At 38.6% G+C, this 14,522-nt stretch overlaps 1 protein-coding gene across 1 annotated transcript in view; it reads left to right on the plus strand.

Moving 5' to 3' along the window:
* The window catches only part of MICU2 (mitochondrial calcium uptake 2), a 173,998-nt gene that overhangs the window by 126,215 nt on the left and 33,261 nt on the right, over window positions 1-14,522 (plus strand). Inside the window, exon 7 of the mRNA XM_035003699.1 lies at window positions 3,406-3,471. Within this exon, the coding sequence (XP_034859590.1) occupies window positions 3,406-3,471 (66 nt within the window). The remainder of the gene's footprint in view (window positions 1-3,405; window positions 3,472-14,522) is intronic.

Raw genomic sequence — 14,522 nt, forward strand, 5'->3', positions numbered from 1 at the left:
ATCCTGGAGTCCCGGGATCGAGTCCCGCATCGGGCTCCCTGCTCGGCAGGGAGTCTGCTTCTCCCTCTGACCCTCCCCCTCTCATGCTCTCTCTATCTCATTCTCTCTCAAATAAATAAATAAAATCTTTAAAAAAAAAAATTGGAGTCAGTCCTCTCAAACCCTGCTGACTACTTTATCAGTTAAGTTTATGTAATATTCTAAATCCTTTTTTGTCATTTCAACAATCTTCTCCAGGAGTGGATTCCGTTTCAAGAAACCACTTTCTGTGCTCATTCATAAGAAGTAATTCTTAATCCATTAAAATTTTATCATGAGATTGCAGCAGTTCATATATAAAAATAATGAAAAAGCTTGAAATATTACAAGAATTACCAAAATGTGACACAGAAACACAAAGTGAACAAATGCTGATGGGAAAATTATTCCAAGAGCCTTGCTCAGTACAGGATTGACACAAATCTTCAATTTTAAAAAATGCAGTATCTGCAAAGTGCAATAAAGCAAGGTGTGTCTGTATAAAAATGTATTTGAGATGGATTATAGGTCTAAACATAAAAACTAAAACCATAAAGCTTCTGAGAGAAAACATAAGAGAATATATTCAGGATCTAGGTTATTCAGAGTTTCTTAAGGCACTAAGCAATAACCACAAAAGAAAAAAATTAAGTTAGTCTTCATCCAAATCAAAAACTTTTATTCATTCAGAGACCCGTTAAAATGAATATGCAAAGAGCGCCTGGGTGGCTCAGTCGTTAAGCGTCTGCCTTCGGCACAGGTCATGGCCCCAGGGTCCTGGGATCGAGCCCTGCATCAGGCTCCCTGCCCGGCAGGAAATCTGCTTCTCCCTCTCCAACTCCCCCTGCCTGTGTTCCCTCTCTTGCTGTGTCTCTCTCTGTCGAATAAATAAATAAGATCTTAAAAAAAAAAAAAATGAATAGGCAAACTATAGGATGGGAGAAAATATTTTCCAAGCAGGTATCTGACAAAGGACTTGTATCCAGAATATATAAAGAACTCAACAACTTAATAATTTAAAATTAAGAAGGACTTAATTGTTCCCTTCCTAGGAATTCATCTGGGAGAAATTAAAATATGTCCACAAAAAAACAAGAGAATTATATAAGAAAGCTTATGGCAGAGATCTGCTGTACAACATAGTGCATGTAGTTAAGAGTACAGTGTTGTACATTTAAAAACTTAAGAAGGTACATCACATGCTAAGTGTTCTTACACCAAAGGAAAAAGAAAACACACAAATCTTTTGGAGGTGATGGATATGTTTATTACCTTAATGCATCTCAGATGTATGCATGTGTCCAAACTCATCAAAATGTATACATTTTTAAAAAAAGTATACATTAATGTGTGCAATTTTTTGTATATTAAGTATACCTCAGTAAAGCTGAAAAAAAAAATTTATGGTAGCTTGATTCAACAGTAGTCAAAAACTAGAGACAGTGCAAACATCTGTCAACAATTGAATGGATAAGTAGTGATATATTTATACAGTGTGATACAGCTCAACAATAAATAAGAACAGACTACTTATATGCAAACATGAATGAATCTCAAAATCATTATGCAGAGTAGATGATAGCACAAAAGAATACATACCATTTGATATAATTTATTTGAATTTTTAAACTAAGTGAAAGTCATTTAATGGGGAAAGGAAACTAGAACTCTTATTCTTTGTAAGGATGCAGAGAGAAAGGATTGACTGGGAAGGGACAAAAATAACTTCTGAGAAAATAGAAATGTTCTATTCCAGGATAGGAGGATGGGTTACTCAGGTATATCCATTTGTCAAAATTGTATGGCTATGATTTGCGCATTTAGTGTATGTAAATTTTTCCTCAAGAGCTATAAATAGTAACAATTGAGAAGGAACTGGGAATGGGTAGAAGGATAAATAAACCAAGAATGGCAGAATACTGATAACTTGAAGCTAAAGATTATGTGGTTTATTACAGAGTTGTCTTCACTTTGCTGTGTTTGAAATTTTCCATCATAGAAATTTTTAAAGGAGACACAGTAAGCAAGGGGAGAAAGGTATTGAACTTGGCATTATATATTTGATTGTCAACTTAAAAAATAAGGATAAAACAAATATAAAACTTTTCAACACTTTTTCCTTAAAATAATTGTGGGGGAGATGTGGAAAAGTTTGAGGGACTAAGAGAACTAGAGATAAACCATTGCCTAAAACAAACATAATAGGGGCAGCCAAGCTTGAGATAATTAATTTGGAATTTAGTTGGAGCAATTTTGAAACTATTAATAAAGAAGTAGCCTAGAAAAAAATGAGTGAAGGTTTGTCTCCTAATTCATTTGAATCCAAAGTTTCAGATTTTGTCTACATTTAATTTTTTAAAAACTTTTTTTTTAATTTGCTTTCCATATGAGGATTGGTACAAATGACCCTGAAAGGTAGGTTTTTAAAAGTATTCAGTCTCAGAGCACTATTGACAATTTTATAATTGGCAGAAATGTAGGTTTTTAAATTATTTTGATGCTTGTGGCACCTGGATGGCTCAGTTGGTTAAGTATCCAACTCTTGGTTTCAGCTCAGGTCAGGATCTCAGGGTTGTGAGATCAAGCCCCGATTGGGGCTCCGGGCTCAGCTCAGAGTCCGCTTGGGATTCTCTGCCTCTCCCCCTGTGCCTCACCCTGCTCCTGCCCTCCCGTGCTCTCTCACTCTCTCAAATAAATAAATAAAATAAAATCTTTTTAAAAAATTATTGTGATGCTTTATAAATGCATAAGGGGAAGAAGACCATTTTTTTATGGTATAAGTAGCTTTTGAACAGCTATATACTTGAGGGGCACCTGCGTGACTCAATCGGTTAAGCAACCAACTCTTGATTTCCACTCAGGTCAGATCTCAGAGTTATGAGATCAAGCCCCAAGTCAGGCTCCACTCTGGGTGTAGAGCGTGCGTAAAGATTATCTCTCTCTCTATCTCTTAAAAAAAAAAAAAAAAAAGATTCTCTCTCCCTCTTTCTCTAACCCCCCCTTAAAAAACAAAAAGCTATATACTTAAAAATGTGGCCATAAACTATTGATGATACAAAACATTAATTATGAATCAAAATTCTCTTGAAGAATGAGGGTAATCATGAAGTTTTTGTAGAGTAATGTCTTTGGAATATGTGTGTGTTAAGTAAACTAGCTTTCTTAGGAGAAAAAAATGATTCAAATTGTAATAATGTAAGTACTCCTATGATTCTTACATGATTTAAGAAAAAATAAGTAATAATATTAGCTATAATGCAGAAAGAATTTAAGTTAATATTTAACAATTAATACATATTTTATAATGAAAACTTAGCATCTGTTTCTTAGGCTATTTTGAACAGTCCAGTAGTCACACAGCTGAATTCATGTTTGCTATTTTTTTAGCTACAGAAGATCATAAGTAAACAAGATGACTTGAAGACAACAATAGCTAATGAAACAGAATGCCAGGTATGTGCAAATAAACTAAATTTTCCCAGACAGGTGATATTTACAATAGTTTCTCTATTCTGTTTGTCAAGTAAATATTCACACATAGTTGGGAAGATTATCAGTAACTTCATTTTTCTAAATATTTTGAATAGATGTGCTACATTCACATGGTCCAGACTTCAAAAGGTTCACAAGGATATGTGCAGAGGGCAGCATTTTTCTCCCAGTCACCCAGTTCTCCCTGAGCAGTGAGTGCTTTCAGTGTCCTGTATATTCGCCCAGAGATACCTCATGTGTGTCTAAGTGTATCTATAAAGAAGTAACTAGAGGAAAGATGGCGGAGGAGTAGGAGACCCTATTTCAGCTGGTCCCCGGAATTGAGCTGGATATCTACCAGACGACTCTGAGCACCCACGATACCAGCCTGAGATTTAAGATCTGGATCTCTACAAACAGAATATCGCAGGTGGTTGGTTTTGAGGTACGAAGCGGGGAGCCCTGATTCCGCAGGCAGATATCGGAGGATAAACAGCAGCGGGAGGGTGCCTGGCTGTGGGGATCCTACACTGCCGGTGAGTGACTGCCTTGTGCGCTGGGGACGGGGCACAGACTCACAGACCCGTAGCGGCTGGGAAAGGACTTTAGGGCAACCCCAGAGAAGCGGGGTCATGCGGGCGAACTGAGAGCAGCTGGCAGTTTTAGAAGCACATAGGGCAGAGACGTGACCCGACCTGGAGGCAGGACTGGGGGCGCTGCAGAGGGGGCGCACAACCCGGGACGCTGCAGTTTATACCAGCACGGACAGAAACAGAGACGATGTGACCTGGAGAGCTCACTGAAGCACAGACTGTCGTCTCTCTGCTCTGAGGCAGAGGGCTGGAAACAGTCTCTTCTGCTCCGACTCTCAGAAGAGATGCGGAAAGCCACCAGGGAAAGCCGCCAGAGTACAAAAGCCCCAAAAACTGATTCCTGCTGAGACCATCGCCCGCCACAGGGGGGCAGGGCAACTCCGCCCAAACAGGGTTGCCTGAGTAACAGTGCACAGGCCCCTCCTACAGAAGACAGGCTGGGAAAACAAGAGGCCAGCAACCCTAAGGTCCCAAGAAAACAGGTGCATCTTGCTTGGGTTCTGGTCAATAATTTGGACTCTATACATTCCCTCAAACACCCATCAAGAGAATGACTAGGAGGAGGAGCCCCCAAAGTAGAAAAGACTCAGAGATTATGACTTATGCTGCAGATTTACAAATGGATGCAGATATAACCAAGATGTCGGAGATGGAATTTAGGCTAGCAATTGTGAAGACAATGGCTAGAATGGAGAAATCAGTTAATGGCAACATAGAGTCTCCAAGGGCAGAACTTAAGCTGAATTGGCAGAACTTAAAAATGCTATCAATGAGATCCAATCCAATCTAAATAATCTAACAGCTAGAGTAACTGAGGCAGAAGAACGAATAAGCAACCTGGAAGACAATATAATAGATAAAAAGGGAAAAGAGGAGGCCAGGGAAGAACAACTCAGAATCCATGAAAATAGAATCAGAGAAATAAGTGACACCATGAAGCATTCCAATGTCAGAATAATTGGAATCCCAGAGGGAGTGGAGAGAGAGAGAGGACTAGAAGACGTATTTGAGCAAACTGTAGCTGAGAACTTCCCTAACCTGGGGAAATGAAACAAACATTCGAGTCCTAGAGGCAGAGAGGACCCCTCTCACGATCAAGGAAAACAGGCCAACACCCCAGCATGTAATAGTAAAACTTGCAAATCTTAGAACCAAGGAAACCATCTTAAGGGCAGTTAGGGGGAAGAGATTCCTTACATACAGAGGGAGGAACATCAGAATAACGCCAGACCTATCCACAGAGAACTGGCAAGCCAGAAGGGCCTGGCAAGACATATTCAGGGTACTAAATGAGAAGAACATGCAGCCAAGAATACTTTATCCGGCAAGGCTTTCATTCAGAATGGATGGAGAGATGCAGAGCTTCCACGACCGGCAGAAACTGAAAGAGTATGTTACCACTAAGCCGGCCCTGCAAGAAATATTAAGGGGGGGTTCTATAAAAGGAGAAAGCCCCCAAGAGTGATATACAACAGAAATTTACAGGGACAATCTATAAAAACAATGTCTTCACAGGCAACATGATGACAATTAATTCATATCTTTCAATAATCACTCTCAACGTGAATGGCCTAAATGCTCCCATAAAACGGCACAGGGTTGCAGATTGGATAAAAAGACAGGACCCATCCATATGCTGCCTACAAGAGACTCATTTTGAACCTAAAGATACATCCAGACTGAAAGTGAAGGGATGGAGATCCATCTTCCATGCCAGCGGACCTCAAAAGAAAGCTGGGGTGGCAATTCTTATATCAGACAAATTAGATTTTAAACTAAAGTCTGTAATTAGAGACACAGAAGGACACTTTATCATTCTTAAAGGGTCTTTCCAACAAGAAAATCTAACAGTTGTAAATATCTATGGCCATAACATGGGAGCAGCCATCTACATAAGCCAACTGTTAACCAAAATAAAGAGTCATATTGATAACAATACATTAATTATAGGAGACCTCAGTACTCCACTCTCAGCAATGGACAGATCATCTAAGCAGAAAATCAACAAGGAAACAAGAGCTTTGAATGATACATTGGACCAGATGGACCTCATAGATATTTACAGAACATTCCACCCTAAAACAACAGAATACTCATTCTTCTAGAGCGGACATGGAACTTTCTCCAGAATAGACCACATACTGGGTCACAAATCAGGTCTCAACCGATACAAAAAGATTGAGATTATTCCCTGCATATTCTCAGACCACAATGCTTTGAAACTGGAACTCAATCACAAGAAAAAATTTGGCAGAAATTCAAACACTGGGAAGCTAAAGACCACTCTGCTCAAGAATGTTTGGGTCAACCAGGAAATCAAAGAAGAATTTAAACAATTCATGGAAATCAATGAGAACGAAAACACATCGGTCCAAAACCTATGGGATACTGCAAAGGCGGTCCTAAGGGGGAAATACATAGCCATCCAAGCCTCACCCAAAAAAATAGAAGAATTCCAAATTCACCAACTGACTCTACATCTTAAAGAACTAGAGAAAAAGCAACAAACCATGCCTAAGCCACGCATTAGAAGAGAAATAATTAAAATTAGAGCAGAGATCAATGAATTAGGAACCAGAAACACAGTAGATCAGATCAACGAAACTAGAAGTTGGTTCTTTGAAAGAATTAATAAGATTGATAAACCACTGGCCAGATTTATCCAAAAGAAGAGAGAAAGGACCCAAATTAATAAAATTATGAATGAAAGGGGAGAGATCACGACTAACACCAGGGAAATAGAAACAATTATTAGAAATTATTATCAACAACTATATGCCAATAAACTGAGCAATCTGGATGAAATGGAGGCCTTCCTGGAAACCTATAAGCTGCCAAGACTGAAACAGGAAGAAATTGACAACCTGAATAGGCCAATAACCAGTAACGAGATTGAAGCCGTGATCAAAAACCTCCCAAAAAACAAGAGTCCAGGGCCTGATGGATTCCCTGGGGAGTTCTACCAAACATTCAAAGAAATAATACCTATTTTACTGAAGCTGTTTCAAAAAATAGAAACAGAAGGAAAACTTCCAAACTCATTCTATGAAGCCAGCATTACCTTAATCCCCAAACCAGGCAAAGACCCCATCAAAAAGGAGAATTTCAGACCGGTATCCCTGATGAATATGGATTCCAAAATCCTCAACAAAATCCTAGCTAATAGGATCCAACAATACATTAAAAGGATCATCCACCACGACCAAGTGGGATTTATCCCCGGGATGCAAGGGTGGTTCAACAATTGCAAATCGATCAGTGTGATAGAACACATTAATAAGAGGAGGAAGAAGAACCATAAGGTCCTCTCAATTGATGCAGAAAAAGCATTTGACAAAATACAACATCCTTTCCCGATTAAAACTCTTCAGAGTACAGGGATAGAGGGAACATTCCTCAAGTTCATAAAACCCATCTATGAAAAACCCACAACGAATATCATCCTCAATGGGGAAGAGCTCTGAGAGCCTTTCCCTTAAGATCAGGAACACGTCAAGGATGCCCACTCTCGCCACTATTGTTCAACGTAGTACTAGAAGTCCTAGCAACAGCAGTCAGACAACAAAAAGAAATAAAAGGTATTCAAATTGGCAAAGAAGAAGTCAAACTCTCTTTTCGCAGATGACATGATACTTTATGTGGAAAACCCAAAAGACTCCACTCCCAAATTACTAGAACTCATCCAGCAATTCAGTAATGTGGCAGGATACAAAATCAATGCACAGAAATCAGTTGCTTTCTTATACACTAACAACGCATCTGTAGAAAGAGAAATTAGAGAAACAATTCATTTACAAAAGCACCAAAAACCATAAGATACCTCGGAATAAACCTAACCAAAGAGATAAAGGATCTATACTCTAGGAACTACAAAACACTCATGAAAGAAATTGAAGGAGACACAAAAAGATAGAAAAATATTCCATGCTCATGGATCGGAAGAATAAACATTGTTAAAATGTCTATGCTACCCAGAGCAATCTATACCTTCAATGCCATCCCAGTCAAAATTCCAATGACGTTTTTCAAAGTGCTGGAACAAACAATCCTAAAATTTGTATGGAATCAGAAAAGACCCCGAATTGCCAAGGAAATGTTGAAAAAGAAAAACAAAGCTGGGGGCATCACGTTGCCCGATTTCAAGCTATATTACAAAGCTGTGATCACCAAGACAGCATGGTACTGGCACAAAAACAGACATATAGACCAATGGAACAGAATAGAGAACCCAGATATGGACCCTCAACTCTATGGTCAAATAATCTTTGACAAAGCAGGAAAAGACATGCAATGGAAAAGACAGTCTCTTCAATAAATGGTGCTGGGAAAATTGGACAGCCACATGCAGAAGAATGAAACTCGACCATTCTCTAACACCAGTCACAAAGATAAACTCAAAATGGATGAAAGACCTCAATGTGAGACAGGAATCCATCCAAATCCTAGAGGAGAACATAGGCAGTAACCTCTTTGACATCGCCCACAGCAACTTCTTTCAAGATACATCTCCAAAAGCTAGTGAAACAAAAGCAAAAATGAACTTTTGGGACTTCATCAAGATAAAAAGCTTCTGCACAACAAAGGAAACAGTCAACAAAACAAAGAGGCAACCCACAGAATGGGAGAAGATGTTTGCAAATGACACTACAGATAAAGGGCTGGTATCCAAGATCTATAAAGAACTTCTCAAACTCAACACCCAAAAAACAAATAATCAAGTCAAAAAGTGGGCAGAAGATATGAAAACACACTTCTCTGAAGAAGACATACAAATGGCGAACAGACACATGAAAAAACGTTCATCATCATTAGCCATCAGGGAAATTCAAATCAAAACCACATTGAGATACCACCTTACACCAGTTAGAATGGCAAAAATGGACAGAGCAAGAAACAACAAATGTTGGAGAGGTTGTGAAGAAAGGGGAACCCTCTTACACTGTTGGTGGGAATGCAAGTTGGTACAGCCACTTGGAAAACAGTGTGGAGGTTCCTCAAAAATTTAAAAATAGAGCTACCCTATGACCCAGCAATTGCACCCCTGGGTATTTACCCCAAAGACACAGATGTAGTGAAAAGAATATGCACCCCAATGTTCATAGCATCAACGTCCGCAATAGCCAAACTGTGGAAAGAGCCGAGATGCCCTTCAACAGATGAATGGATAAAGAAGATGTGGTCCATATATACAATGGAATATTATCCAGCCATCAGAAAGGATGAATACCCAACTTTTACATCAACATGGATGGGACTGGAGGAGATTATGCTAAGGGAAATAAGTCAAACAGAGAAAGTCAATTATCATATGGTTTCACTTATTTGTGGAATATAAGGAATAGCATGGAGGACACTAGGAGAAGGAAGGGAAAAATGAGGCGGGGGGGAATCAGAGGGTGAGATGAACGATGAGAGACTATGGACTCTGAGAAACAAACAGGATTTTAGAGGGAAGGGGGAAGGAGGGATGGGCTAGCCTGGTGATGGGTATTAAGGGGGGTGCGTACTACATGGAGCACTGGGTGTTATACGAAAACAATGGATTGTGGATCACCACATCAAAAACTAATGATGTATTGTATGGTGACTAACATAACATAATAAAATTTAAAAAAATAAAAAATAAATATTAGGGCACAAACAAAAAAGTAACTAAATACATCCATGTGTTCTTTTTTCCATTTTTCTGCAAGGAATAGCATAGTGCATTGTTTCACACTCTCCCATTTTTCCTCAATACATCTGATTAGCTCCTTCTTTTTAACAGCGCCTTAGTGCTTTGTTGTATGGATGTACTAGTTTATGTAACCATTCTCCTCTTTAAAAACATTTAACGTATATCCAGTCTTTTGATAATGCAAATAATGCTACAGTTAATGATCCTGTAATTATATCATTTTATACATATGTGAATATATCTGAGGGATCACTTCCCAGAAATTTGATTGCTGGGTCAAAAGGTGTGATATTTCTAAGGTTGTTGATAACTTTGCCAAGTTTTGGCAAGTATCTCCTATAGAAAATGAACCAATTTTCATTCTCACCGCTAATGTATATCAGTACATTTTCTGTTGATAATCTTTCAGTCGTTTCTTATTCCACAGTATGCTTTCCATGAGATTTTCTTAAGTTTCCAAATTATTTTATCTTTTAGAGCATGTCTGCTTCAAATTTTGCACATTATTAAAATCACAATTCTTTCTTACATTTCATCCCTTTAAGCAAAACTGTCCTGGACTTCTTTTTCCCATATCCAAGTCCTTGAATGGTACTCCCTTTTCTTAGATGTATGTATCCTGTGTGTTCCCATCGTACCCTGTATGTCCACCATCATAACACCTCTCACACGTTAGTATAATTAATTGTGTCCTCCTCTGAACTGTAAGCATCATTCCTCTCTCTACAGTTGTTTGAAGTTAGGGAGCAGTCAACAAGACCACCTACTTTTGATAGCAATTGCAAGTTCAAGGGACCCCCAAGACCACCCTTGGGTTCCATTTTTCACTGGAAGGACTCACAAGGTTCACTGAATGTTGTTAGGTTCATGGGTACAGTTTCTTACAATGAGCAGATACAGATTAAAATCAGCCAAAGGAAAAGACACAGGCAGAGGTCCAGAAAGTTCCACAAGCAGAGGGTCCAGTTGTCCTCTCCCCTTTGGGGTCATGGATAGCACTAACTCTCCCAACAAGGTGTATAACAGTACACCTGGAGTAGTGCCAGTCAGGGCCCTAATGTCCTGAGATTTTCTTGGGGTCAGCTATATAAATTTGGTTGGCTACCCATGTTGCTGACCCCCATCTCTAGCCATTCCAGAGGTCATTCTGATACTCCATGACCCAAGCCACCACCCTAAACCTCATTGTTATTCTGGTATGGCCCAAGGTCCCCAAGTAAACAAGACACTTATTGTAGGGATCACCTCCCAGCAGCCCAGGACAAAAGCAGACCTCTATCTGGGTACGGTAAATTCTTTACTATGTAAGTTGTATCTACATAGCCTGGGAAAGCAGCAGAACATGCTCTAAATGCTCAGTAAATATTTTTAAATGAATCAATAGATATTTAATCGTATGAATATGACATTTTTATTATTGATCATTAAGATTGTTTCCAAATATTTACTATTAGAATCATGCCCCAGTAAAGAGTTAAGCATGTAAATTTAGGAGAACATTCTAAAGGTGAGATTGTTGGGTCAAAAGGCATGGATACTTTTTTTTTTTTTTTAAAGATTTTATTTATTTGACAGAGAGAGACACAGCAAGAGAGGAAACACAAGCAGGGGGAGTGGGAGAGGGAGAAGCAGGCTTCCCGCAGAGCAGGGAGCCCGATGCCGGGCTCGATCCCAGGACTCTGGGACCATGACCCGAGCTGAAGGCAGACGCTTAACGACTGAGCCACCCAGGTGCCCCAAGGCATGGATACTTTTAAGACTTCTGATTTGTAGGGTCAAACTGCCTTCTGGAAAAGTTACAACAATTTACAGTCCTACCACCATTGAGTAAGCATGCCCCCCTGTGAACAGTCTCTCCAGGATTGGTATCTGTTTTTGTTTTGGTTTTTAAGCAGTGCCAATTAGATAGGGGAAAAGGTATCTCAATTATTTTTCAAGATACTTCTTATTTTATAAATTTTCTTTTTTTTTATTATGTTATGTTTTGTTAGTCACCATACAGTACATCATTAGTTTTTGATGTGGTGATCCACGATCCATTGTTTGCGTATAACGCCCAGTGCTCCATGCAGAATGTGCCCTCCTTAATACCCGTCACCAGGCTAACCCATCCCCCCATCCTCCTCCCCTCCAAAACCCCCAGTTTGTTTCTCGGAGTCCATAGTCTCTCATGGTTCGTCTCCCCCTCCGATTTCCCCCAAATTTTCTGTTCTTTGGGAATTTCTTTAGGTTTGTCCTCATATTTACTTTTAGGAGTACTTTTAAGAGATATTTAAGAATATTAACCTAGTATTTGTCAAAATTATTGAAATATTTATCAGATTTGTTTTTGTTTATGATGTTTTGGTTATAGATGTTTTTATTTTTTACGTGGTCATATTTATTTGTCTCTTAATTTTATTTGTCTAATAACTTTCATTTTTTAAAATGTCTTCCCCACATCAAAATCAGTTATAAATACTAACCTATATTATCCTCTGGTTTAGTTATGCTTTTGGTTTTTTACATTTAATTTATTATTATTATTATTATTATTATTATTATTATTATTATTATGTTAATCCCCATACATTACATCATTAGTTTTAGATGTAGTGTTCCATGATTCATTGTTTGTGCATTACATTTAATTTTTTCATTCACCTGAAATTTGTTTCTAAACGGCATCCCTGTGACATTACTTTTTTACTATTATAAATGGACTCTTTTTCCTCAAGGGAAAAATTATTGCACAGGAAATCTATTTGATTTTTATTTTTAGCCTGGCTTCCTAGGAGTCATTCCTGTGTCTGCACAGTTTTAGTGTCCAGCCAGAGATTGGCCAGAGATTGTACTAAGACAATGGAGATAATAAGGTGTGTCCTCTCTTCCCCCTGCCAGTGGGTCTGTGTAAGGCTGGGAGTACATTCACACTTAGGCCCTTTTTAAGCCTGCCAGTGCACACACCTGTGTCAGCTCTTTGAGCCAAGAATGTGTGGGCAGCTGGAGCTGGTGTGGTCTCTGCTGTATGTGCAGCACAACCTGGAGTACAAGGAGAGCGCAGCAAGTCCTTATGGTTGTCTCAGCTCCTCAGTCTTTCAAGTACTGGCCATCTGCCAGTCCATTGTTTGCTCCAAAGAGGCCTGCAGTCTCAGTTAAAGGAGCCACCAAGATCACCAAGTAAACTCCCTCCATCAGCAACAGGGAAACTGGTTTTGGACAGCCTGACACTCTCTGGTAAAACTCCCACAGGGTAAAGCTGGAAAGGCAAGAAGGCCATAGAGTGTGTGCTGCCCAAAGTTTAGTAGTTAATTTGAAAAACACTTCTCTCTTTGTTGTATGCCTTTGGTTGGATTCCACAGCACTGAATAGTTGTGTTTTGACCATTTTGTCCAGCTGTTTGCTTTTAGGGAAGTAGCTTTTTTGTCATCTCACTCTATCCTGTGGGAAGTCAGAAGGCAGTTATCATATTTTAATTGGCCAATAGGTTTACATTGACTTTTAATAAACATGGTTAGTAAGTTCCAAAAGCAAACATTTTAGGTAAACCAATATAGTTAATATAGTATAAAATTTTACCCTTTAAAATAAATACCATACTATATACCAAAAGCATGAACTAGAATGTATTTTGATGAGGCTTATATTAATGACACTGAACATTTAATAATTAACTAGTTTTTAAGATACATGAAAAATAAAGGTTAATATTTTAAAGATCTAGGGAATAAAATGTACAGCATAAGGAATATAGTCAGTGGTATTGTAATAGCGTTGTATGATGACAGATGGGAGCTACATTTGTGAGCATAGCATAACATACAGAGATGTTGAATCACTGTTGTACACCTGAAATTAATGTAACATTGTGTGTCAGCTATGCACAAATAGAAAAATTTAAAAACAAAAAAAAAAATACTTAAAAGAATCTACATGAAGAAAACTATAAACAATAAAATTTAATTGAGGAACATAAGAGAAGATTGAAATAAAGACAGGCTTTATACTTAGGTAGGAATAGTGAGCATTGTAAAGTGGCCAGTCCCCAGTAAATTAGTCTATGAATTCAATATGGTCTACATCAGAACTCAACACCTGAGCACCTGATTTCGGTTTTATCTGGTTGGGTTTTGGGATTTGGGGACAGGGGTTTCTTCTTTGGTGATAGTGTTGGAGAGGTAGGAGGTGTACAGAAACCTGGAAAATGATTCTAAACTTCATCTGGGAGAATAAAACATGAGAGAATGGCCAAGAACATTCTAGCAAATGCAAGTAATGAGACGGATAATGAAATGGTGTAGTGAGCAATAGAATAGTCAAAATATAAACCCAAATACATATGAGCAATGGCATATAATATAGATATCATTTTAAATCAGTGGGGAAAAAAACTAATGACCAAATTACTTTTCAGTAATCCAGCAAACTAGGAGTCATCCTTGACATCTCCTTACCCCTCATATCCAGTTAGTCACTAGTACTGTCTGTCCTACTTCTTAAATGTTTCTCAGATCCTTCCTTTTTTGTTCTGTTTCCACGACTGTCATTTTATCAGACTACTGTCATTTCTCACTTGAGTTACTGCAATAGCCTCCTGGCTGATCTGTCTGCATCCACTCCTGTCTTTTCTAATTCATTTTCACATTATAGCCAGGGTGACCTAAAAGCACAAATATCATGTAACTACCCTCAGGCCAACTATTCTTCCAAACTCTAGCTGTACCATTTTCTCTGCAGTATAACACAGTAGTTAAGAAATAATCCAGTCAAGAAATGGGCAGAAG

Source organism: Mirounga leonina, unplaced genomic scaffold (assembly GCF_011800145.1).
Source record: "Mirounga leonina isolate KUSES-001 unplaced genomic scaffold, KU_Mleo_1.0 Mir_127, whole genome shotgun sequence".
Lineage (NCBI taxonomy): Eukaryota > Metazoa > Chordata > Mammalia > Carnivora > Phocidae > Mirounga > Mirounga leonina.